The 23,597-nt window shown below is 40.1% G+C and overlaps 1 protein-coding gene across 6 annotated transcripts in view; it reads right to left on the bottom strand.

Moving 5' to 3' along the window:
* Positions 1–23,597, bottom strand: part of EXOC2 (exocyst complex component 2) — a 164,945-nt gene that overhangs the window by 50,875 nt on the left and 90,473 nt on the right. For all 6 annotated transcript variants that reach the window (XM_017850353.1, XM_017850351.1, XM_017850352.1 and 3 more), the window contains 4 exons: positions 20,190–20,335; positions 19,970–20,051; positions 19,091–19,193; positions 13,594–13,712 (listed from right to left, as the gene is read on the bottom strand). In XM_017850353.1, coding sequence (XP_017705842.1) covers positions 13,594–13,712; positions 19,091–19,193; positions 19,970–20,051; positions 20,190–20,335 — 450 coding nt within the window. The remainder of the gene's footprint in view (positions 1–13,593; positions 13,713–19,090; positions 19,194–19,969; positions 20,052–20,189; positions 20,336–23,597) is intronic.

The following is a 23,597-nucleotide window of genomic DNA, read 5'->3' as shown; positions in this document are numbered from 1 at the left end:
TAAAAAAATACAGTGAAGAAAGTATTATTTTTCTAATTGACTTTTTTCATACAAAAATACATTTGTGTGTGAATGTTTTAGTGATTTATGACATTTTCCTTTGAAGTTTATACAGGTATCACTTCTATCAGTTGAGGGATTCAGGAAATTAATATCAAAATATGAATTTTCTAACACACTTTAAAGAGAAAAATAAAGGGGCCCAAACTTAGCATCACATTAAAAATACATATAAAACTTATAATTTATATTAAAATGCACATTTCTAAAGTATAAAAAACGCTTTAAAATGTTACATTTCACTTACTCTTGAAGGTTTCAGGACTATGAATTTGTGATTAAGAAGGAAAACACTTCCTAGTTTCCTAAAAGTACACATATACCATTTCTGCAAAAAATACAATTATTTCAGAAAAAGTTTTCTCCTCATAACTGGTATTTGTATAACTTTAAATTGTTTAATATTAAACCATTTGTATAGTTTAAATACATCTTGAGTTTTGCAATGGTTAAAAGATTGATATATTTTTTCCTTTAATAACAGAAACCGTATTACTATGCTTTTGTTCTATTAGAAACCACATCATCAGTTTTCTGTATCAGGAAAAGAAAGGTAACCATGAAGGAATTTTCCAGTTGGTGCCCTGGCATTACCGTAAGTACAACACAGCAGCACGGAGCTGGAACAGCACATGCCCCTCAGGACTAACCAGCATCTGGAATACATTTGGAAGATGTATTTTGCTGAGTGTCCAGAAGGTAGCGCTTCACAGCTGCACACAAATGCGTAATATGCCCTGTCAACTAAACAGTGGGTACCAGCTTAGAAATGTATTCCTCTCCCTAACACTGGCATTTTCTGACTGTCAAAAAATGATCTCAGAAAGAGTTATTTTATAGAGAATTAAAAGCTTATGTTTTGAAAAGTAATACAAACGTTTTAAGTATCAGCTGTCATAAATTATGACGAAGTGTCCAAAAAAAAGCTCAATAATTCTGACACTCCTCTTAAATTACATGACTTAGTATTTCTAACTCACAAAATTATTACAAATATGAACTGGTTTCATGGTAAGCATTTCTATTAAAACAGAAAAAAACATTCTATAAAACATAAAATCATCAAAAGGCTTTAAATATTTCATGTATCAGTCTATTTTGTCTTGTTTCACCTTACAATATGATAGCAATATCTCATTTAAAAAAAAACTATACATACTACCTAAAGCATATGGTGGTCAGGTGGGTTTTTTTTTTTTTTTTTTTTTTTTGAGATGAAGTGTCACTCTGTTGCTCAAGCTGGAGTGCAGTGGCATGATCTTGGCTCGTTGCAACCTCCAACTCCCGGGTACAAGTGATTCTCCTGCCTCAGCCTCCCAAGTAGCTGAGACTACAGGCATGTGCCACCACGCCCAGCTCATTTTTGTATTTTTAGTAGAGACAGGGTTTCACTATGTTGGCCAGGCTGGTCTTGAACTCCTGACCTTGTGATCTGCCCGCGTCAGCCTCCCCAAGTGCTGGGTTTACAGGTGTAAGCCACCGTGCCCGGCCCCGGGTGCAGTTTTTAACATCCCATAACAACATAAAATTGTGTTTGACTCTGCCCTTTTCAAAGTAATGCTGCATTGATAGGAGTTTTGAGAGGTGACTTGTTTTCTTGGCAGTAAATTTTCTCTAGAAATTAACTGTTCCTAGAATTTCTTTTCTGGATGAAAATTTTTAAAAAGCCTTTTTTCAAGTAGGAAATTATTACCTTTGGCCCTGCCGAAAAGGTGATAACTATTTTTCATTTGGGCCAATACTACCACATTGTTCCCCAAGTTTGAAATTGAGGCAGGGACTAATTGTATTGAGAATTTCCAGGGTCATGCAGTTGGTATCAGGTTCTGTAGCAGCCCACGGAGCCGCTGACCTATCCTATAAAATATACCTGTAAAGATTAGGGCTTCATACTATGCAATTTTAAAAGTCTTCTTAGCTATAAAATTCTGACTCTATGACTCAAAGTTTAAATCCGAAACCTGAAATCACCACCGAAAACAACACAGAAAAGACATTGATTCTGATCACTATTCGTACAATTTAGGACCCTGATCAGTGGTGGTGTCATTTTAAATGTATAAAAAGTTTGCCTCTACACATGGAGCAAGTGTGAAAATTATGTCTTAAAATGGAAATTACATCCCAAAAATACTAAAAGCAATAAAAAAAAGTAACAGTGTGGCTGGGTGCGGTGACTCACGCCTATAGTCCCAGCACTTCGGGAGGCCAAGGCGGGCGGATCATTTGAGGTCAGGAGTTTGAGACCAGTCTGACCAACAGGGTGAAACTCCGTCTCTACTAAAAATACAAAAAGACTGGCCGGCGTGGTGGCACGTGTCTGTAGTCCCAGCTACTCGGGAGGCTGAGGCACGAGCATTGCTCTAACCTGGGAGACAGAGACTACAGTGTGCCAAGATCACCTCACTGCACTCCAGCCTGTGAGACTCTGTCTCAAAAAAAAAAAAAAAAAAAAAAAAAAAAAAAAAAAAAAAAAAAAAAAAAAGGCACAGTGAAAACTGTAACGGAATTTTATAATATTTGTTACAGATTTCAGTCTGGCTATTTTAAAGATAGTAAGCACAGTAATAAACACACTCAAATGAGTAAGTACTTGTAAGATCAAAAACATGTGGTTGTAATCTCTCAACGAGGAGTAACTCCAGCTTATTCTGAATACAAAATTGCAAACAGGCACATCTCCCTGTAGCATGGGAAACCGTCACTGTAGTATTTCTAATTACAGAATTGTATGTGATGTTTGCAGGAGAAATTATACAAAACAAAATTCTGGAAATAAATATTCTTAGGATCTAGCTATATCTTTTAACTTCCCCACACTAGTATTTGACTTATATTTTGTCAATATATCAAAGGAAAGATACACATGTTATGACAAATGCCTGGAATTAGTATCTTGGAAGGAAAAAAAATCCTTAACATTAAAAAAAGACACAACGAAGTTTTTAACTACTGGAAGTCAAAAGTTAGTATTTTATTTTTCCAGTTAAATAATGCTTCTATAGCGTATGCTTGCAACATCCTCAAAATTCTTTTCTAATTTTAAGTATGCAGATACATTTAACAAATTATAAACAAACATAAAAATTAGAAAAATACCTCTGGAAATTTTAATGAGAGAAAAATAGTTGGAAAAATTTGTTTTCAGAAGTTGCAGAAATAATTTTCTTCCAGAACACTAATGAAACAATCGGTAGTCACTTCACTAAGAAGTGTAGAAAAAACCTCAATTATAAAATTTATATTATATTACATGTATATAAATCTATTATTTTTCACAATTTGCCGTGAACAAGTTGAAACATCTGCTATTTTTTCCAACAACTGTGAAATTTCTACCATAGTAAGACTTCAGCTTTATCTTAAACTATAGATCTGAAAAAATCTTCCGGAAAGCTCAGAAACTTAAAAGGTTTATATTAAAACTCGAAAAATCCTACAACACTGCAAAAAACTGATAAGGACGCTAAGAAGACTCGATAGAAAATGCTTATTATACCTAGAGTTCTGTAGGACTTTCAGGAAACCTTATCAGTCAAATCCTTTCCACTCAAAGCTGTGCAAGTCCTTCTGATTTTAAATAGTATTTTTAAAGCACACTCTACACCACACACAGGGCAGAAGAGACCCTTCTTAAGGGAAGCCTGCTGAGGCGGAGCCAGGTGAATAAGATCACTGTATTTTCTCATCCTTCATGCCTACTACAGCAAGTTTTCTCACAGTCTACAACAGTGTGGGGAACACTGATTTGCAGCCTCAGACTCTCAGAAGGGTGGCCGACTTCCTCACGGTCCTTAAACACCTTTGAACACATTTTCCTGCGCACAGCGGGCCCTTGTCCTGCGCAGCGGCCCGACCACCCACTGTTGCTTGTTGACCAAACACGGGCCGGGAGCCTCCACAGACACAGGCAGGATGGGATTCCTTTCAAGCACACCACACACAGGAATTTCAATGCCAAAGCTGGGGGTGGGGGGTGGGGTGGGCGTATCAAGGCAGATTACAAATTCCTCACGAATTAGACCTGTGTCAGCAGATAAAAATGCTTTTTGATCTTCTGATTATACATGTATACATATACATATATATGTGTATATATAACATTTTTAAAGTTCTGACAGAGGCATTTCCTTAATTTAAAGAGAATCATTTAATCCAAATTAAACAAAGGGAGGCATAGTGAAGAAGCCCCTGTTAACTCACTCACTCAGGACTGTCCTTCACAGGCTCCAGGCAGCTTTCAGATGTGCATTTCCATATCATTCAAAGCAAGCGTTCAAAAAAGGAAATGTAAATTAAAAGCAAAACTACAGGTATAAACTTTGAAGAAGCATTTACTGGCTACCATTGGCTAGTTATGCAAGAATCATATATTGGTAATAAGTAAGCTGGATAACTGAATAATCAAAACGAAATGTATGCTTTTCTTAAAGTCCTATGTCTTTCAGTAGGTTTCATATAGATTTACATGCAGAAAACTGCTTAGAACATATAAATAAAGGAATTACAAAACTGACAGAACACAGAACAAAAATACTTATAATAATCAGTATTTTTAAATGACCAAGTAAAGTTAGTATTCGATGTGTGTTTGACATTCATCATCAAACATTTGTTTCTGTGAAGGACGGGGACAAGTTTAGACATGAAATGACTTCCGGCTGCCAGAAGTCTTCTTCCAGATGCACAGTAAGCCAGGGCAGGAGAAAAGAACCAGCTGCTACAATCACAAATTGAAAAGGTCCTTTTCACATGGCCTTTTTGGCCTGTCTGATCTAAAAAAGATAGATTATTCATTGTAAGGTGAATAGAATCTATTATAAAACAGGAGAAACAAAAAAAAGAGACCTTAATCCAACTTTTTCCTGTGATATTCAACAGCTGTTACTTTACTACATGGGGATCTACAAATGAGCGCTATGCTATTCCAAAAGAAATCAAATTCTCAAGTCCCAGGTTACTGACTTCAAAAAAAAACTGCTTAATTATTACAAGTATTATTAGTCTTAATTTTAATTTGGAAGATAAATTGCTTTCAAATTAGAGTTTAAATCAAACCATTATGTAAAATGATTATGTAAAAACTTGCTGATCTGCACTCTGGTCATTACAACTGTTTACACAAACTTATGCTATTCACAAATAACAGTAACAGTTTCTAATGATATGTGTCTATTCACAAATAACAGCAACAGTTTCTAATGATATGCGTTTCAAGTCTAAGTTGTGGCATATTAAATAGCACCTGGGTTTTTTTCTGTCTCTGAAACAGTGACAAAAGAAAAAGGAAAATCAGAGCACTGGCTTGCTGGAGGGAAGATCATTTTGATTGCAATCATAAACTGGTACTCTTCTTCCACTTCCCTCTCCTGAATCTACTTTCTCTCTGTGTGCATATACACTGTAGACAGAGTATAGCTTATACATCTTAAAGCAGGTAAATAAAACCCCACTAAGCATTTCATCTTCTAAAGACAATTTTGAAAAACTCTGTCATCACAGCATGCAAATGAACAAGTGCACAGCAGAAGTCTCCCCGGAGGTCAGCCCACTGGCAGCTGCACACAGCTCACAAAGACACCACCCAAGCGCTGGGCTGCAGGGAGGGAAGATGGACATAAACCAGCATCTCGTATCTGTACTTGCTGCAGTTGTGCCTTTCCTTTTCTTAAACCAACTTCTCTCATCCTGGGTTCATGCTGTGATAAATATTCAGGAAGAAACAATTTTTTAAATCTCTAGAAAACTGACTTCATAAAAAAGAAGCTTCCTAACGTACAACCGCATTATAACTTCAAAATTAAAATTATAATTTTGTTAAAAGATTTAGCATATATACAACAATACACTTATACTGACTTTTTAACTATGAAAATATTTGTATGGTTCCATAGAAAATTCAATGAATCTGCTAACGGTTTCCTAATGGAGGTTCTAATGTAATGTCGCATACAGGAATATGCGAAAAGTTTAATTATACTATGTAAATTCAAAATCATAAACTGTAATAATATGATTTATGCACGTATGTTATGAGCTTGTGTAGAAAATACGGACTTTGTGTACCTTAAGGTTCTTGGAGTAACAGAAATGTTTTTACTTCTTTCAGCAAGTAATTAATACTTCAGTGAGTGTCAGAAGTTATGAAGAGGGTAGATACTTAGCACAGCCTGTTCTTCAGGTTTCTTTCTGTAATATCACAGCCCCAGCACTGTGATGACTCAAACCGCTCGAGATGGGACACATCATGTCTACGTTTTCAGAGAGAACCTGAGCCAGGTACACATGTCTTCTCCTCTGCTCTGTAGCTGTTCCGGAGGACTTACTGCTGACCTAACACTGTGGCTCCTGTTCTAAATGTTGCCTACTGAACCCTAATTCTAGTTATGGCCTTTTGAGAAGCTCTAATGAAGCACCTCTCTGAAAGAAGGGAATGCTTACCCTGTGCAGCCTGACGCCTTTTCCCTTAAGTTATCAGATGTAGCCAGCATATATTTTAACTCACATTCAGAACAAAGGAAAAAACACCTTTGAAGACCACCTTTAAAAATCCTGTTTGTGAATGTCAGTAGGGGGTTAACCAAAGGCTTTTCCTGGCAGGAAACCTCTGAAGACTCAGTCTAATTTTGGACCTATTTCACAGGGATTTTAAAAGGCGGGTGACACTCTTATAAGGTAGTAAAAGTTTAACATGTACAACAGTTCAGAACACAAGGCTGCTTTGAACATAGGGGAAGAGAAGCAACATGGTTAACCTGATGTTCAGCCCGGAAAAACACAATAAACTCTTCCATCAGCATTTCAAAGGTTTCAAGATGGGTTTTAACATATTAACCTTAGTTTGCTCTTGTTTTTCCCATCTTTTTTCACCCTTAGAAAAACCTAAAAGATCATATTTGGGCTACAGAGTTGCCCAGATACGATGGGCAGAGGCATGTGGAGTGTCTGGAGGTCAAGGCCCCGGGGTGTGTAAGGTGCAAGGGTAAGCTCCCATCCTGTCCTCGTGCTGTGCTCCGAAGGGCACCGTCTGCTAGCACCAGTGTATATTATTACTACAAAAACGAGTCCAGAGAGCGGTCTAAGGCGGGACTCAGGAATATCAACCGTACGGCAAACTCTGCTGCCAAATGCTTCATCTACAAAAGGATCTTTCTTGGAAAAAGGTGGCTTTGTAGGTAGGACTGCTGTCTCTGAAAACCCATCACCATCTTTGCTCATAAAATTTTCTCTGAATACCACAGGGCTACATACAATTAACATTTTTTTTCCCAAACCACCAAAGTGAAAAGCAAAAGTCTTTGCTTTAAAAAAGCAGACTTAAAAAAATATTTATATATTAGATTTCTTAGATTCACGCACAAAGACCACATTTACTTTAAAAGACATCAAGAATTATTTTCTGTTTGAAATATTTATAGTCTACCCATTTAAAACTGCATTTCATTTCACAAAGCTATTCTTGTTCTTATCCATTGTTCTGCTAGTGGATTTACTTAAACAAGTTTACAGTGTTAGTAGTCTAAGTAGTGATATTATAATAAAGGAACTACTTAAAACTTGCTGTCTTTATATTGGAATGTAGTCAGCTTTCATTTTAAAAGCTGGCTCCTGAGAAAACCCGCATAAAAACAATGTAGGTTTACAACAAAGTACCAGATAAAATGTAGGCAGTCCTTTTACGGCAAATCATTTCTAAGCCATTTCTTACTTTAGTAATTGCCTTTTCAAATGCTCCAGCCTTCAGTGGACAGCTATAATCAATTCAAGGAAACAGCAGGTGCCACGCAAACAAGTAAGTACTCTGTTACCAAGCACTGGGCATCAGAAAAGAACCAGACACACTCCAATCAAGAGAGAAGTGGCATCCGCTGCAGGCTGCTGGCTCTGCAACTTTACATCCAACTTATTTGCCATGAGTTCCTCTGGCTCTGGTGGGCGCACGGTGGGCCTTCCCAGGGACAGCCTTGCATTTCCCAGGATCCCTCCTGGGGTACTGGATGCTCTCTCACTCATCTCCATTTTCTTAACTTGCTCATTCTCAGAGCATTTATTTACACTGCATATATAATTTTAGGAGTGAGTGATGAGGTCTGCATAAAATTTCCTTAATAGAATTCACCTATGTATAGCAAAATAGCATAAAAGTAATAAAGACCAGAAGCACTTCATCTAGCTTGGCTAGTTTCAGGCGCAGCTCTTCATGAATCCCCAAGTACCAGCCAGCCTTCCCTTACCAGGGGAATGCTCATCGGTTCTGACTCCAGTGAGAAATCCTGCTTGAGGCAGTATTCGCTCCAACAGCGAAACAGAGGGAGGTGTTCAGTCACCTATTTCCCTAACTCACCGGTCTGGAGGGAGTGTGATCAGGTGAGAGGGGGAGACCTGGACACTCACTAGTCCCATCCCTACTCAGGATACAGAGGACGAGGGTCTGTCCCCTGGCTTCTATGAGATACCTTTGTCACATGCGAAATAGATCTAAAGTCACCCACAAAACGACAGTTGCCCAGATTTCTTCTCCATCTAAAATGTCACAATTATGAGAGGATGCTCAAAAGAAATTCCAAATAATATTTAGTAGGCCTTCCCCCGTATTACCTTACATTTATGTTACATATAATTAGGACAATAATAAAATATCCACCAAGGGTCCCTCGTCAACAACAGTTGTAGATTACATAAAAGAAAATTTGTGTGTATTCCCAGCAAACGTATAATTAAGGCAAATATTTTATATAAACACACACACACATATACATACATAGATACAATGACATTCATTACCTGTAGATGTAAATGTAGATATGTGGGTTTTTTTTTTTTTTTTGAGACGGAGTCTCGGTCTGTCGCCCGGGCTGGAGTGCAGTGGTGTGATCTCAGCTCACTGCAAGCTCCGCCTCCCGGGTTCACACCATTCTCCTGCCTCCGCCTCCTGAGTAGCTGGGACTACAGGGGCTGCCACCTCGCCCGGCTAATTTTTTCTATTTTTAGTAGAGACGGGGTTTCACGGTGTTAGGGAGGATGGCCTCGATCTCCTGAGCTCATGATCCACCTGCCTCAGCCTCCCAAAGTGCTGGGATTACAGGCGTGAGCCACCACTCCCGGCTGTAGATATGTGTATATTAAAGGTAACGTGTGCAATGACATACACATATAAAAATGAGAAACAGAAAAATACCGAAGTGCAAACTGGTCAAAGCACACTCTATTTCACTAATGGCGAATTCTCCTTCCATTCGAGGAAACGTTCTGTCTGCATCTATGCCACATGTCACTTACCATTTGCCTATGCACTGAGTATCAGCTCAAAGGCAATGGTATCGATGCGCTCAGAAAGATACCGAAGAAATTAAACTTTCTGAATTTGAAATTGGAGTGTTTCATATTTAAAAAGTATTCATATTTTAAGTAACGGTCGTGGTATTTTGGTTAGTTTTTAAAAAGAATCCTTATTTCTAAGAATTATATACTGAATTAATTATGGATAAAATGATGTGATCTGTTTTAGAATAATCCAGGGTGAGGAAGGGGAGAGAAGCAGGCAAGACTGGCTACGAGTTGATAAAATAAGACTGGCTATGAATTGGTAACTGCTGAAGTGAGGGTGAGTACATGGGGTATTGTTACATTATCCGTTCTGCTTTTAAATATATGTGGGATTTTCCAAAATTTAATAGTGAAAATCACTTCTGACCTAAGTTCAAAAAACCACCCCAATTTTCCAGTTAAAAGGCTCTCACGTGTTAGAATTACCTACATTTAGATTAGCAGTGTTTACTGACAATGACAGAGGGAACAGTTAAGCATGTTCTGAATGTCAAAAGAAAAAATAAAATGTGAATTTAAGACATTTATATTGTACTGACGTTAAAATTGTAAAGTTCAAAGAGTTGTAAGGAATTGTTTCTCCTTTTTTTTTTTTTTTGAGATGGGGTCTTGCTCTATTGCCCAGGCTGGAGTGCAGTGGTATGATCTTGGCTCACCATAACCTCTGCCTCCTGGGTTCAAGTGATTCTCCTGCCTCAGCCTCCTGAGTAGCTGGGCCTATAGGCACGTGCCACCATGCCTGGCTAATTTTTGTATTTTTAGTAGAGATGGGGTTTCACTATGTTGGCCGGGCTGGTCTCAAACTCCTGACCTTGTGATCCACCCGCCTCAGCCTCCCAAAGTGTTGGGATTACAGGTGTGAGCCACCGCACCGGCCCTCCACTTTCTAATGAAAAGATGAAGTAACGCAAGTAACCTGAGGCACTGCCCCCATTTCATGCACATTCTTTCGATTATTTCCCAAGTGATGAACAAGGTACGCAACAAGCTTGCTCAGAGTAGGTGAGTTACACAAAAGCTATGTCACCTTTTCTTTTTCCAAAATGCTGACTTCAAGCAATTTAGAATGACTATATATAGCAGTACATTAAGACATCAGGGAAGGGAAGATGAAGGCGTGTTTCCCTCTATCTCTGAGAAAGATTCAGACCTTTGGTGACGGATATTTAGGTAAAGAAATGACAAGATGAATGAAATTTTCTGGAATTTTTCCAATTATGTTGTCTTCATAAATTACACACATATTCCAGAAATTCAAATATTTTCATACCAAATTATGTATTCAGATTGTTTCCTGTAAGTGTAAGTAGGAAAATCCTCAATCAGACCACATATCCTACCTGTACCCAGTGAATATGGTGACTGCATTCATCACCACCTTTGCCGGAGAGCAGTGACATTTGTTGGGCACCTACAAAGTGTCTGGAACGCTTCTCAGTGCCTATCTAGAGAAGTGACTGTCGTCGTTTAAGGTTCAACTGAGATTTCACCTCCTCTAGGAGACTTCCCTGGACTTCCCCGCAACCAGACTGCACCCTCCTGTCACACATTTTCATAAATTCTGTACTCCCCACTTCCTCACACTTTTCACTATCCCGACCGAATACATGCCCACGTGATTTTTTAGGTGGTGTGTTTCTCACTAGATCACAAGCTCCAAGAGGCCAGCTCGCACCGCACTTCCTGCCCCAGGCACGGCAGCCAGCGCCCTGGTGGATCAGCCCTGGCTGCACCTGAACCACCCAGGAGCTTGAAAATGCCTACACCTGGGCTCCAGCCACAGAGACTAGAATGTGCTTGGCACGGAGGGAAGGGGTAAGGCCAAGAATTGAGAATTGGTTGTTAAAAAGCCCCAGTGGACTCTGATGGGTCCTTAAGGTTGAGAGCTCTGCTGAACAGAGTAGACTCAAAAATTATTAGTGGAATCAACAGAGAAATAAATATGTAAGGTTCTCTAAATATTCCCAAAGACTACAGACTGTAACATTTGCTGTCATTTTCACTTGCTAAAAAATATAAAATAATTAATAACATTAATGGGGATGTTGACATGGCTTCAGCAGAGATATTTGGGTTTTCTTAAATATCAAGCCTAGAAAAAATGGAATCAGAGCTGGAAAGTACTCAAACCCCAGCCAGCTAATCCATGACAAAACTATGCTAGAAATAAACAATGGCGACCTCTCCATTGTACTCCCTTCTCTGCCAAGACTGCTCTCCTGTTACAGCTCCTAATCCTCCTGGGGACCTGATGAGGACCACTACTCTTTTATGTTATCCAGTTAGGGGCTCAGGCCACTGACCTTGCATTTGCCAGAGTCACCACCAACAGCCTAAGAGCAATCACAAGGACGTTTCTCTTTCATCTTCTGCTTCGTCTCAGAGATTTTGCTGACCACTCCCTTCTGTTTCCCTCCTGCCATGACCACCCTTCTTTGTTTCCTTCACAGGCTTCTCCTCCTCTACCAGTCCCTTAAACATTACTTGTCAGGACTCTTTCCTGGGTTTGCTTCTTTTTTCATCTTCCTGGGTAAACGCGTGAGTTCCAAGGGACCACCTGTACGCCCCCCGTGCTCAAATTTCTCAGTCTCTAAATCCAACTACTTCCATCTCTACTTACATGTCAGATAACCCCAAGTCAAGCTGTCCAAACAAAGGGGCAGAATCACTTTTTTCCCCCATGTTCCCTAACTCAATGGCACCACCACCCTAACTAGCTGCCAGGCAGCCATCTGGAAATCACGGCTCATTCCTTCCTCCTCTTCATTCGTCCATCATCCAGCCCTATCAATTCGATTCCTGAACGGCCCTGGAGTCCATGCTCCTCCTCACATGCCCACCACCTCCACACTAGGTGGGGTGCCTGTCTCCTCACCAGCTTCGCTGCTCTGGACTTGCTTCCTCTCATCCACCCACCATGGACGGCCACAGTCGTCATCTTTTCAAAAGTAAGTCCGAGCTTGTCTTCCCCCAATCCACCGGCCGCCGCTTAAAATCCATCCCCGACTCCCCAGCGCACTCCGGGTGAAGTCTGAACCTGTCACAGCGGCCAAGAGAGTCCGTCTCCTCACTCCACCTCCACGCTCTAAGCTCCAGGCACACAGGATTCAGGGGGCTTTTCGTGCCTGTAACCTGTGCACATTCTCCCTTCCTGGAACAGTCTTCAATGCTTTCCTCCTCTATTTCAACTGGCCAATGCAGAGAGCCTTCCGATCTCAAAAGAGATGTCACTTCCTTCATCTCTCAGAATGTCACTCCCCTGACCTCAAAACCCCGGATCAGAGGCTACTCCTAAGCACTCCAATGTCACTGGGAACTTCCCCAATCATAGGAAACAGCACATCATATTCTAACAGCTGGCTAGTTCCCTGTCTCCCCTACTACTCTGTGAGCTTGCATGAGCCAGGCCCTTGTCTGCTGTCCTGACTACTGTGACTTTAGCACCCAACAGTGTCTGCAGCACAGCAGGCATTCAATATACTCAATATTCTTCAGATGATAGCATACAAACAAAAGCCAGTAAACCTGCATGCAAACAGACCTCTGACTTCTCTCCCCCAGCTTCCCTCAGGGCCGCCACACAGGTGGTCCCTTTCTCAGGCGGAGGTGGCTAGTAAGCTACTTTTCATCCTTGCAGTTCTAACATGGAGGCTTCTCTGAGACATTCCCACAACAGCCATCTAAAGCATTCTCCTCAGTCACCCCCTTTTGGAACATCCTGATTTTCTTTTTTCTTTTCATCACCTGTCCCAGCATTTTAGTCAGTTAGTTACATGTCTAGTGGCTTTCCTTTCCTCCAGCAGTAACTCTGGGAGGCAGTGGCTCTGTCTTGCTAGCACCGGGTGCAGTGCCTGGCACACAGCAGGACTCAACATACACGTGACGAAACGACGTGCAGACTGGCAGTTACCAAAGACTGATGTCACTTCCTCACCATCACACTGCCTGCCCCAAAATGTCAACACTGCCCATCAACCACACATCACACTGCCTGCCCCAAAACGCCAACACTGCCCATCAACCACAAAAACAGACATGATACAAGAGCGGTCCCTTTTCATCAGTACAACGCTAACCAGTGGCCAAAAAACCCACAAAACAAACAAAAGACGATCGGTAGTCATTGCCTTCAACATTAAAACATTCCCAAAATGTATTTAAATGACACGAAGGAATCACATAATACACTGGAAGAGAAATCCTTGCCTTTCAGATCTTTCACATAGCCCTCTTTGCAGCTGTGCATGAGCTGAAGGATCCACTTGTGCTGGGCTCCGATGCACTGCCACGCAGGGTCACCAGGGGTGTGAAGGTCAGACAGGTACCTGAAAAAGCAAGCCCAAGGTTGAGGCCAAAGGGAAACGCTGGCATATTTTAAAATCATTACTTTTTAAAGGCTAAAATGATATCAGTTAGTCTTGTCCCCTGTCAAAGATTAGTCTTTAATATTTAGTTCTCAATGAAATACATTCAAATTTCTTAGCTAAGTGAGATGGCTCCTGCTTGTAATCCCAGCACTTTGGGAGGCGGAGGTGGGTGATCACCTGAGGTCAGGAGTTTGAGAGCAGCCTGGCCAATGTGCTGAAACCCCGTCACTACTAAAAATACAAAAATTAGCCAAGGGTGTTGGTGGGCGCCTGTAGTCCCAGCTACTCGGGCGGCTGAGGCGGGAGAATCGCTTGAACCCAAGAGGTGGAGGTTGCAGTGAGCGGAGATCTCATCACTGCACCGCAGCCTGGGCGACAGAGCGAGACGCCATCTCAAAACAAACAAACAAACAAGCAAACAAAAAATAAATAAACAGCAGAGCTTAACATTTTTTTTCACATAATAAATGATAAAACTACTAAGAACAGCTCTCTAAAAGACATGGGCGATTTGCAGTGACCCCAGCTACTCGGTGGCATTTCTCTTTGTATTTAGCTCACAGAGTTTTCCTACTGAGTTCAGAGTCATCACATTAGACACAGGTGGGAGCCGGCAGACACTGGGCAAGTATGTCTTAAATTTCAGCTTTTTAATTCCTTTCTGATATGAAACACGGCCACGAGATGGCAGTACGGCCCTGCTTTCTAAAACTAGCCACATGAGGGCCAACCCAACCGTGAAGAGATCTGGAGACAACGCACCTCTAAAGCCCACACTCATGACTGAGAAAGTATTTCCCTAGAAAATACAGTATAGTTCGGTGCTTTTCTTAGTTCCTAAATATGCTTACAATATTTCAAGTCTTTGTATATAAAACACCCAAACCCATAGAGACCATTTACACATATTTCAACAGAAAAACTTCTGTCAAATATTATTTAAGATTTGGCCCTCAGCCCTCACAAAATATAAAATATAGCAAGCTAAATCCAATTAAATCAACTCCAAGAGCATGTCCAAATGCATTTATTGTCTTACAACTGTTGTTAAGCCATATGCCGTCCTTTGTCTCTGGTCTAGAGGTTTTTGTTCAGCGGCAAACGTCATCGATGGCTCCAGGCCGACCTGGGGCCAGACCTCAGCCCCTCGGGGTGTGCCCATGCTTCCCGCCCATTCCTCCAGCGGTGAGCATGTGTTACTCAGGTATCTCAATCAGCAGCCAATCAGAGGAGAAACAAATCCACTTGGTAATATGTTAGCAACAAATAAAATGCTGAGAACACTGATCCTCCCAGCTGACAGGGAGGGCCTGGGTGCTGTGGGGAGCTGGATATCCAGGCATCTGCAGAGGGGCCACACTCAGGCTGCCCAGAGGTGGCCAAGAAGTGCCATCTCCTCCTCCCTGTGACCACCTGCAGCTGCAAACAGGATGTGTTTCTGTGCTGAGAAAGTGGCAGGTCAATTAGAAGGAAGAGCTTTGCTCAGATTAAGAAGTCACCAGGGCTCCTCCTCATAAATAAGAATAGTATCCTGAGGAAAAAACTACAATCTAACCAGTTACATTTAGCTTGGCACAGGGGATTCATTTCAGATTCCAAAATCCAATCTGATTCTTTCTCTCACACAGGCTTTCTTCTTTTATTACCTGAACGATAAATACAACCAATAGTACATTATGTCTTTTCTTCCCGAAGAAGTGATTCTGTACTTTCCTGCTGCGGATAATGCATTTCAGTTCTCCCTAAATAGGCTTGTTCTGCCTCCACACACCTCTGCAATGCTTTCTCCCAACACTTTCACTCACGTAGCCCTCAGATTCGGTATTAGCAGTAAAATATAGAGATATTCTTTTAGGGACGGTGTTCCTTTTAATGTTTAAATTACTGAACAGGAATGTAGACAGTTCAGTACAAGGGTTCCTCTTCCAGGAGTACAGCAAGAGGAACCAATAAGCTTTGCTTAGTAACTTTTTACATTATATGTCTCTTTAAATGTTGACTGTGTCCTTGCAAAACTTAGTAACAAAAGACTTTTTCTACCATCTTATTAATGGGCACTAAGGTAAAGGAGTTTATAAGAGTTTTACAAAGCAAGATAAAGTTGTTCTCTTAGAAATTCTAGACTCAGTTCAAAAGTATGACAACTTGTGCGGGGCTCTTCAAATCGGTTTCTTGTTTACTTTTAGGATGCAGCTAAAAATAAGTTCCATTTCAAAGCTCTTTGTTTAGAACGATACGTTATTGCCATTTTTTTTAAAACTGCATATTAAGAACACTTTTAAAAAAGGCTTTTAGATTAAAAGCAATGTAAAGAATGTTAATTATGATGAACACAGGCTCAGTATTTTAAAATCTAAGAATTAAGAAAGTTTTTAGTCATATTCTGACGTGATCTTCTCACAGCCACATTGCTGTGGAAAGGGATATGCAGAGCTTTCCCTTCCCTTTCTGTCCTGCCAGCATCAAGACAGAAATAAGGAGAGGGAGAAGAACTGGGAAGGTTTAAATTAGATAAAATAGTGAACGATATTGGAAAAAATTGTGAACAATAGTAAGACAACAGAGTGGTAATCTAATTTTCCCTTCTACTGTGCATAATTTGAACTACGTAAGAAAATGAATACATTTTTGTTCATGATAAAGCTCTCTCTATTCCTACTTGATGTTCACAGATTTCAAAGTCCAACAGGTATTTGACCTGGTTCTGATCTTATTTTCTATTTCTTAGTGACTAAAATTTAATTTAAAAAGGTAATGATTGCTCAGTATTTTCTCAAAGCATCATAAATAAAATAATCATTAAAAAATACATAAATTATTGTTGACTTGTTTATATTTTTGCTCTTTTGCCTTTAAGATGACAGGAAAAATGGTAGTTAAAAGGCTACTTAAAAGAATCTTTTTTGGCACCACCACCTTTTAAAGGATATCCAGTAAGTTACACAGTCATAAGAACTGCACGAGTTATCCATTCAGATGGTAACTCACAACATAAAGAATTTGTACACTCAGTAAGATTTAACGCATTACTAAAGGCAAGTTTAAAATAACATGTGTAAACAGGCCAGAAATACACAAAGCACACACAGTGAAGGGGCAGAGCAGGAAACAGCAGCCTCAGGACGTCTGACGCTACCCAGCTGCGTGTCCTGGACACGACGCTCAGCCTCCCTGGAACTCTGTAGCTTTCTAGGTAGAAAATAAAGCAGTGGGATAACTAATGTGTGGTTTATTTCCAGCTTTAAATTTCAAGGATTCCACAAACCAGGAAAAACCCCATATACATTCTTTCTCATGAAGGCAGCTTAGAGAGAAGCAAGGGTGGGCTCTGAAGCCAAACAGGGGTCCCATCCCCCTAGTCACTGTGTGTGCTGGGCAAGCTTCGGTGTTTTCACCTGTCCAATGGGCACCACACAAGCGTCCTTTCGTGGTGGCGATAAGGATTAGAGAGGACACGTAGCACACACCCCACACAGCGCTGAGCACGCCGCACACGTGCAGGGGTGGCAGCCTGCAATCACAGTGCCCTCTCTTTATCCCACCGCCAGTGCCTCTGCTGGCTTCCTCCTGGGCAATACTAGCGTGCTGCCAGCGGCGACAGCTCATACTCCCGCTGTACGTCTCGTCACTAGGACACAGGTCCAGGTGCGGATCCTTTCCCCGTTCACAACTGCACACACAGCAGCTTTCAGGCCAGACCCTCTTTCTGAGACAGTCTTTTCTTTTCAGAGACAGGATCTTGCTGTCACCCAGGCTCGAGTGCAGTGGTACAATTACATCTCACTGCAGCGTCGAACTCCTGGGCTCCTCAAGAGATCCTACTGCCTCAGCCTCCTGAGTAGCTGGGACGACAGGCACGCATCCCCACACCTGGCTCATTGTTGATTTTTTGCAGAGACCAGGTGCTGCTATGTTGCCCAGGCTAGTCTTGAACTCTTAGAGTCAAGCAATCCTTCTACTTTGGCCTCCCAAAGCGCTGGGATCACAGGTCTGGGCCACCGTGCCTATTTCTGAGACATCATTTTCAAAGATCACAGGGGACCACAGCCAAATTCATATATACACAGTCTACTATCATCTCACAGCCACTGCATATTCAGTAAACGTCACTAATTCAAGGGGAAAAACCATTACATTTGGAAAATAACTTATTCTGAGAACAAAGGCCAAACTCAAAAACTCCTAGCAGAAAATGAGGTCAATATTTTAATCACAGATATAAAACCTTAAAATTTATATGCTTTATCTCCAAATCCTGACATAAACTACACATATATAAAATTTACAGACTGTATGTGCCGGGTGAGGATGTATTTCTGATGATCTCTGCAACTACCCTGAGATGCAGATTTGACTACCATGTCCGTTTCACAGACAAAGAAACTAAAAAACAGAACTCCAGTCAGTTGCCCAAAGTTAACAACTAGTTCCCATTATGTGACACTGTTTCGCTCTAAGGCCTTCTCTTCATATCCTGTGAAATGCACCTCTCTTTATATTACTGCAAATTTTTTTTTGTGATGGAGTCTCACTCTGTTGTCCAGGCTGGCGTGCAGTGGCGGGAGATCTCGGCTCACTGCAAGCTCCGCCTCCCAGGTTCAAGAGAGTCTCCTGCCTCAGCCTCCTGAGTAGCTGGGATTACAGGCACACACCACCATGCCCAGCTGGTTTTTGTATTTTTAGTAGAGATGGGGTTTCACCACGTTGGTCAGGCTGGTCTCGAACTCCTGACCTAGTGATGAGCCCGCCTCGACCTCCCAAAGTGCTGTGCTGGGATTACAGGCATGAGCCACCGTGCCTGGCCCAATATTACTACAATTTTTTAAAAAGTATGCTCACTTGGTGACTTTATTTCTCTTTCACTGACCACTAAAGGCTTGGAAATCAGAAAGCTATTCAAGGCTAAAACCTTCCAGAACTTACTCTACTGTTAAGCAGCAGCACATCTTGTGGCATAATGCACCTCCCACCCAGTGTGTGGCAGTGTTCTGCTTTCAGCCATGCAGGGAGCCCCTCTCCACAGAATACGGGCACCCACGCCATCCCACTAGGCGAGGTACCCCTTGCTCAGCAGGAGGAAGAGGTTGAGACTACTTTTCCTTTCCCGAAAATGGCAGAGTTTTCTTAAAAAGTAACTCCATAACTACTCCCAAATCTACTAGTATTCAAAAGAATTCTGATGTCCTACACCAGACACCTCTAAATTTCTGCTATTTGTCTTCCCCTTTACCATTTCATAATCTCCTAAAGTCCCTCAAGTTAGCCTTAAGGTTACATGATACCTCCAGTACCAAACAGATACACGTGATTCAACAAAATGTTTGCGGAAGCCTTACCTTATGTGACGCTTCTGGTCATGTAAGCTTGATGGTGTCTCAAGCAATTTATCCAGAAGTAATTCTCTTAAAGCTTCAATCCTTGTTTCTACTTCAGCATAATCTATTTAAAAAGAAAAGAATACACAAGATTTACAAAACGAAAATTTAAAATCCAATTTTAGAAAGCAGAACAGTAGTTGCTTGAGTGGGGTGAGGGCTGACTCACACAGAGGCACCAGGGCCCTGTCTACAGTCATCAGGACACTATCTCAGGTGTAGGTTACAAGGGTGTATGTATTTGTCAAAACTCACTGACCTCTAACATGTAAGGTCTGCACACTTCACTGCATGTATATTTTACCACAATAAAAAAATAAATTTAGTTTTCTGAGTCCTTACAGATTTCATTTTTAAATTTAATAAAGCCCTATGATATTTCTCCTGATGGATAAGGCTTTAACCAAAAGCATTTTAAACTTTTATATTTTCTGTAACTCTGGCATTGGAAATAATTTCAAAAGATGTTGAGTTTCCTTTAAATGAGTTAAGAATTCATAAGTCTATTGGTCTCTCTGAAGACGGGAAGATTAAAATGTAGGTTTCCATCTCTATAAAATACTTGTCACTATTTCCAGTAAACTAAGACTCTTTAATAGCATTGCGGTTAACAAACGGCAAAGAATATCTCAGGCTAACAACCTAGTCATGGTTGCTCATTTTCATTACATATCAAATAAGAAAAGTCATCCTGCTATTTTTGAAGTAATTGTTTTACATTTTAAAGAGAGTCTCATATAAACAAAAACTAAAACTCATATAACATCCTTTGCAGAACACATTCCACATTCTTCCTATGAAAGGAAAGTAGAAGATCTAAAAGTAATAAACGAATCTTACATTTCTTGAAAACTTGCACCTCCGTTTTCCCAAAAAGTGACTTGGCCTTTTCATAATCATTAATAACCACATCATAATCACCCTTTAAAATAAAGAAACATTTTGAAAACTGTCATTAAAGCAAAATGAAGACATTTGGTTAATATAAAAAACATCTTAAAAAATCTTAAAAATGTATGACATCTACAACCATATGTACATAAATAAATATGTACTCTACCTTTTGAATATTCCTTTCGATATTTAGAGGAAGGTTGAAAAGAAACTTAAATCGCTGAAGCACATTGAGTGCATTTCTAGTGGAATCTGCCTTGTCTTTCCGACCTAATACTTCTTGAAACAATGTGTCCGCAGTATTACTTGCTCCTGTTTTAAAGGGAGGAAAGGAAACTGAGATGAAAGCTGATTTTCATCAGAAAATGTGTAACTGGGCACTAGAAACAAAATGTGAAGACTGCTATTGTAGTTTTACATTAAAACTCAACAGACTGTTTTAAGGTTAGGGTCTCTTTTATGGTTTGCTAAAATAAAATTTCCATTTTGCCTAAGTCTTTTCATATGTTAAGAATGGTATCCAATATAAAAACAACCATATTTACCATGCCCAAATAAATTCTCTAATGTGAACCTACATTTATTTTCGTTACTCTTCTAAATTTTGTAGCCATTATGGGCCCTGAGGTTATTTCAGAACTTCATACAATAGGGTAAAACACATACATATGCATGTGTGTGCATACACATGTACATTAGCTAAACTCTGTGGACTCAATATCTACATGTGGGATAATAAACAAAACAAGGAAATCATTTTCAGAAAAGTTGCTCAAAAGAAATATTCAAAATGAATTCTATTTCTTGGCAGAATTATCTCTACGTAGCAGGCAAAGAAAATTACATAAGTAATTTACAAATGACAAACGTGAAGGCAGCATCATGAGTATTTCTTAAATCAGTAATTCTTATAAAAGCATACATGAGCTGCACATTTCCTAGGTTTTTTTTTTCTCTTTATCTAAAAGACCTCAAACTATATGAATTGCTGTAATGAAAGAGTTGCTTTATCTAAAGCAAAATTTGCTGTGTACAAAAATAGTTTAAATTTTGAAACTTGTGAACTAGTTTTAATTAACCACAACGAAAGGAGAGAGAAAAGATAAACTGCTTTCGGTTGTTTGATCGCTGCTTGTAAAAAGTTTCTGCATTATCTGGTCTGGTGACTATACTTTAAGCAAAGATGAAAAACTTGCCTCAGTCTCACTGGGTGGCTCGCATGCAATATTCTCTAGTGCACACTGTGGGTGGCCTCATCCTGTTAAAAGTCATCTTTGTAACATGATTGTTTTATCTAAATAATGTTTAAATTCTGTTGAAATTTTAAAGGCCTGATATAAAAACTTTGTTTTGTCAAGATAACTGGTGTCACCACACGCTATTTAATGTAGAATACTACATTTCTATTGTAAGATGAGAAAAAATATATTTCCTTCTTGCCACCAAACCACATAATGGAGGCTAAATTAGTATTTGAAATCTGGTTAGGGCTAAAACTTTCTGTGGTCAAAGAAAATTATTTTAAAGTATTTATCATTTAAAAAATACAAATTTCATGAATTGAAGCTCATAAATGAATAGGTATGTACAGGAGCCTGAATCTTTTTAAAAGGTTAATTACTTATATGTTAGGTTTGGATGTTAAATCACCAAGCACTGTGATTTTACATTTTTTATTAGTTTTTAGTATAATGAAATTTGAGGCTAAAAGTATGAGTTCAAAATTAGATTTTCTCATCTTATTTTAAAGTTGTAAAATATTATCAACTAATAATTTTAACTCCTCTAAAAGTATGAAAACAGGTACAGGAAGAAAACCCACTTATAATTAAATAAAACAGAGACATAGACAAAATTTATACGTGAAAATTATAAACTATAAAATTATAAGTTTATTTATGCCAAAATTTATGTGCTTGAGAATTTTAATTTATACTGAAAAATTATAAGTTACTGAGAAATTATAAGTTATGAGATTATAATGTTTGAGAGATAACTTCTGCCTATAAATTATTGTTCTGTTGCAAATTTTATTGTATTCACAATAAAACTGAAGTTCCTAACTCTGATTATTAGATAATATATTCACTAATAAAATACATGAGGGCAGTGAAACCAAGATTTGTGCAAACAGAGAAAAATCACCAGTAGCTCACAAAATGCATTTTACGTCTTTCTCCTCTAGGGCTACTAAGAAGACAACAAAATTACGAAAGAAAAGGGGAGCTCTTCATACGTGAGGCTGACGTCACGGATAACGCCACCAGGAAGTTCATACGTTAGGCTGACATCACGGATAACGCCACCAGGAAGGCGTCAACAAAGGTCACCCACAAAAATCCCCGTGTGCGAATCCACACACATTCTCACACCAAGAACACCCAATTCTAAGGCAGCTGGTAGGGGTTTGAACCTCAGTGTCCAGCCACAGAGTAAGTCTAACTGGAGTGGATGGCCATGACTCTGGCCTCAGAGGCTGCAGAACAAATCTTCATCTACATTTGGCAGCCTTGGGCAAACTAAGGTCTGGAACTTGGTCCTTTCTCCTCACCCAAAGATGGTCTCCAACACCAGTGAATTTGGACAATGCCTCTCACTGTCTCAGTCACACAGGAACTGCAAGAACTAACAGCAATGCTGTTGTGAAAACAGCGCGGCTGCCACCCGTGTAGTCGGGTCTGCAGAGCAGTAAAATTTTCCTACAGTGCAAGGCGGGAAGTAAAGTCCAGCCAGCATTACACACCAATCAGTGGAACTCATACCTGCCCAGTGCTCTTACACCCTTAACAAGGGAACAAGCATTTTTATATGTGCCAGGAACTCCTGTTGTCTAGAAGACCTAGTCCTGTACATTCTAATGGTGTCTAATAATTTCAAGCATGTTTATTTAAAGTAAATATTACGCCTTCTCTTATTTCAAAGTGACCATTTGGTCCTTTCCTTGGTACTGACACTGGAGACAGACCACGGAAGTGATTTCTGATCTGCTCTCCGCTTGATGGGAATGGAGAGGTCAGAGGCAGGATAGAAAGAACGCTCCTCACCGGCTGCCCCACCCACGACAGCACAGCGCATCCCAGGAACAAGCAAGTCGAACGAGATTAGGAAGCAAAACATCAGGGCGCCTGGAAAATTAGGGTAACTCTAACATGTACAAATTCACAAAGAGACTTAACTACCTCAATTTCAACAGGCTAGAAAATGACTAGATAGGCTGTTGGCTATACCATAATGATGCTACATGGACAGGATCATTAACAGCACTGAAAGCCTGTTCCCAGCACCGTGTGGAGTATACGGAACTAGAACCTGGGGGATGAGGAAAGAGCTGACGTCAGCACTGGTGCTTCTCAAAAGCAACTGCCAGCATCTCTTCATCTCCAAGTTGAGTTGGCAGCTTGAAACCAACTCCAATGGGAGTATTTACACCTTGGAAATTGGGAAATGCTAATATTAGGGCTAATTTTCTTTCCTTCCTTCTTTCCTTCCTTCCTCCCTCCCTCCCTCCCTCCCTCCCTTCCTCTCTCTCTCTCTCTCTCCACTTCCTCCTCCTCTTCTTTTTTTTTTTTTTTTT

This window comes from Rhinopithecus bieti, unplaced genomic scaffold (genome assembly GCF_001698545.2).
Source record: "Rhinopithecus bieti isolate Rb0 unplaced genomic scaffold, ASM169854v2 scaffold_32012, whole genome shotgun sequence".
In the NCBI taxonomy this organism is placed as follows: Eukaryota; Metazoa; Chordata; class Mammalia; order Primates; family Cercopithecidae; genus Rhinopithecus; species Rhinopithecus bieti.
The sequence above is the reverse complement of the archived record's forward strand: the minus strand, read 5'-3'. Positions and strand labels throughout refer to the sequence as shown.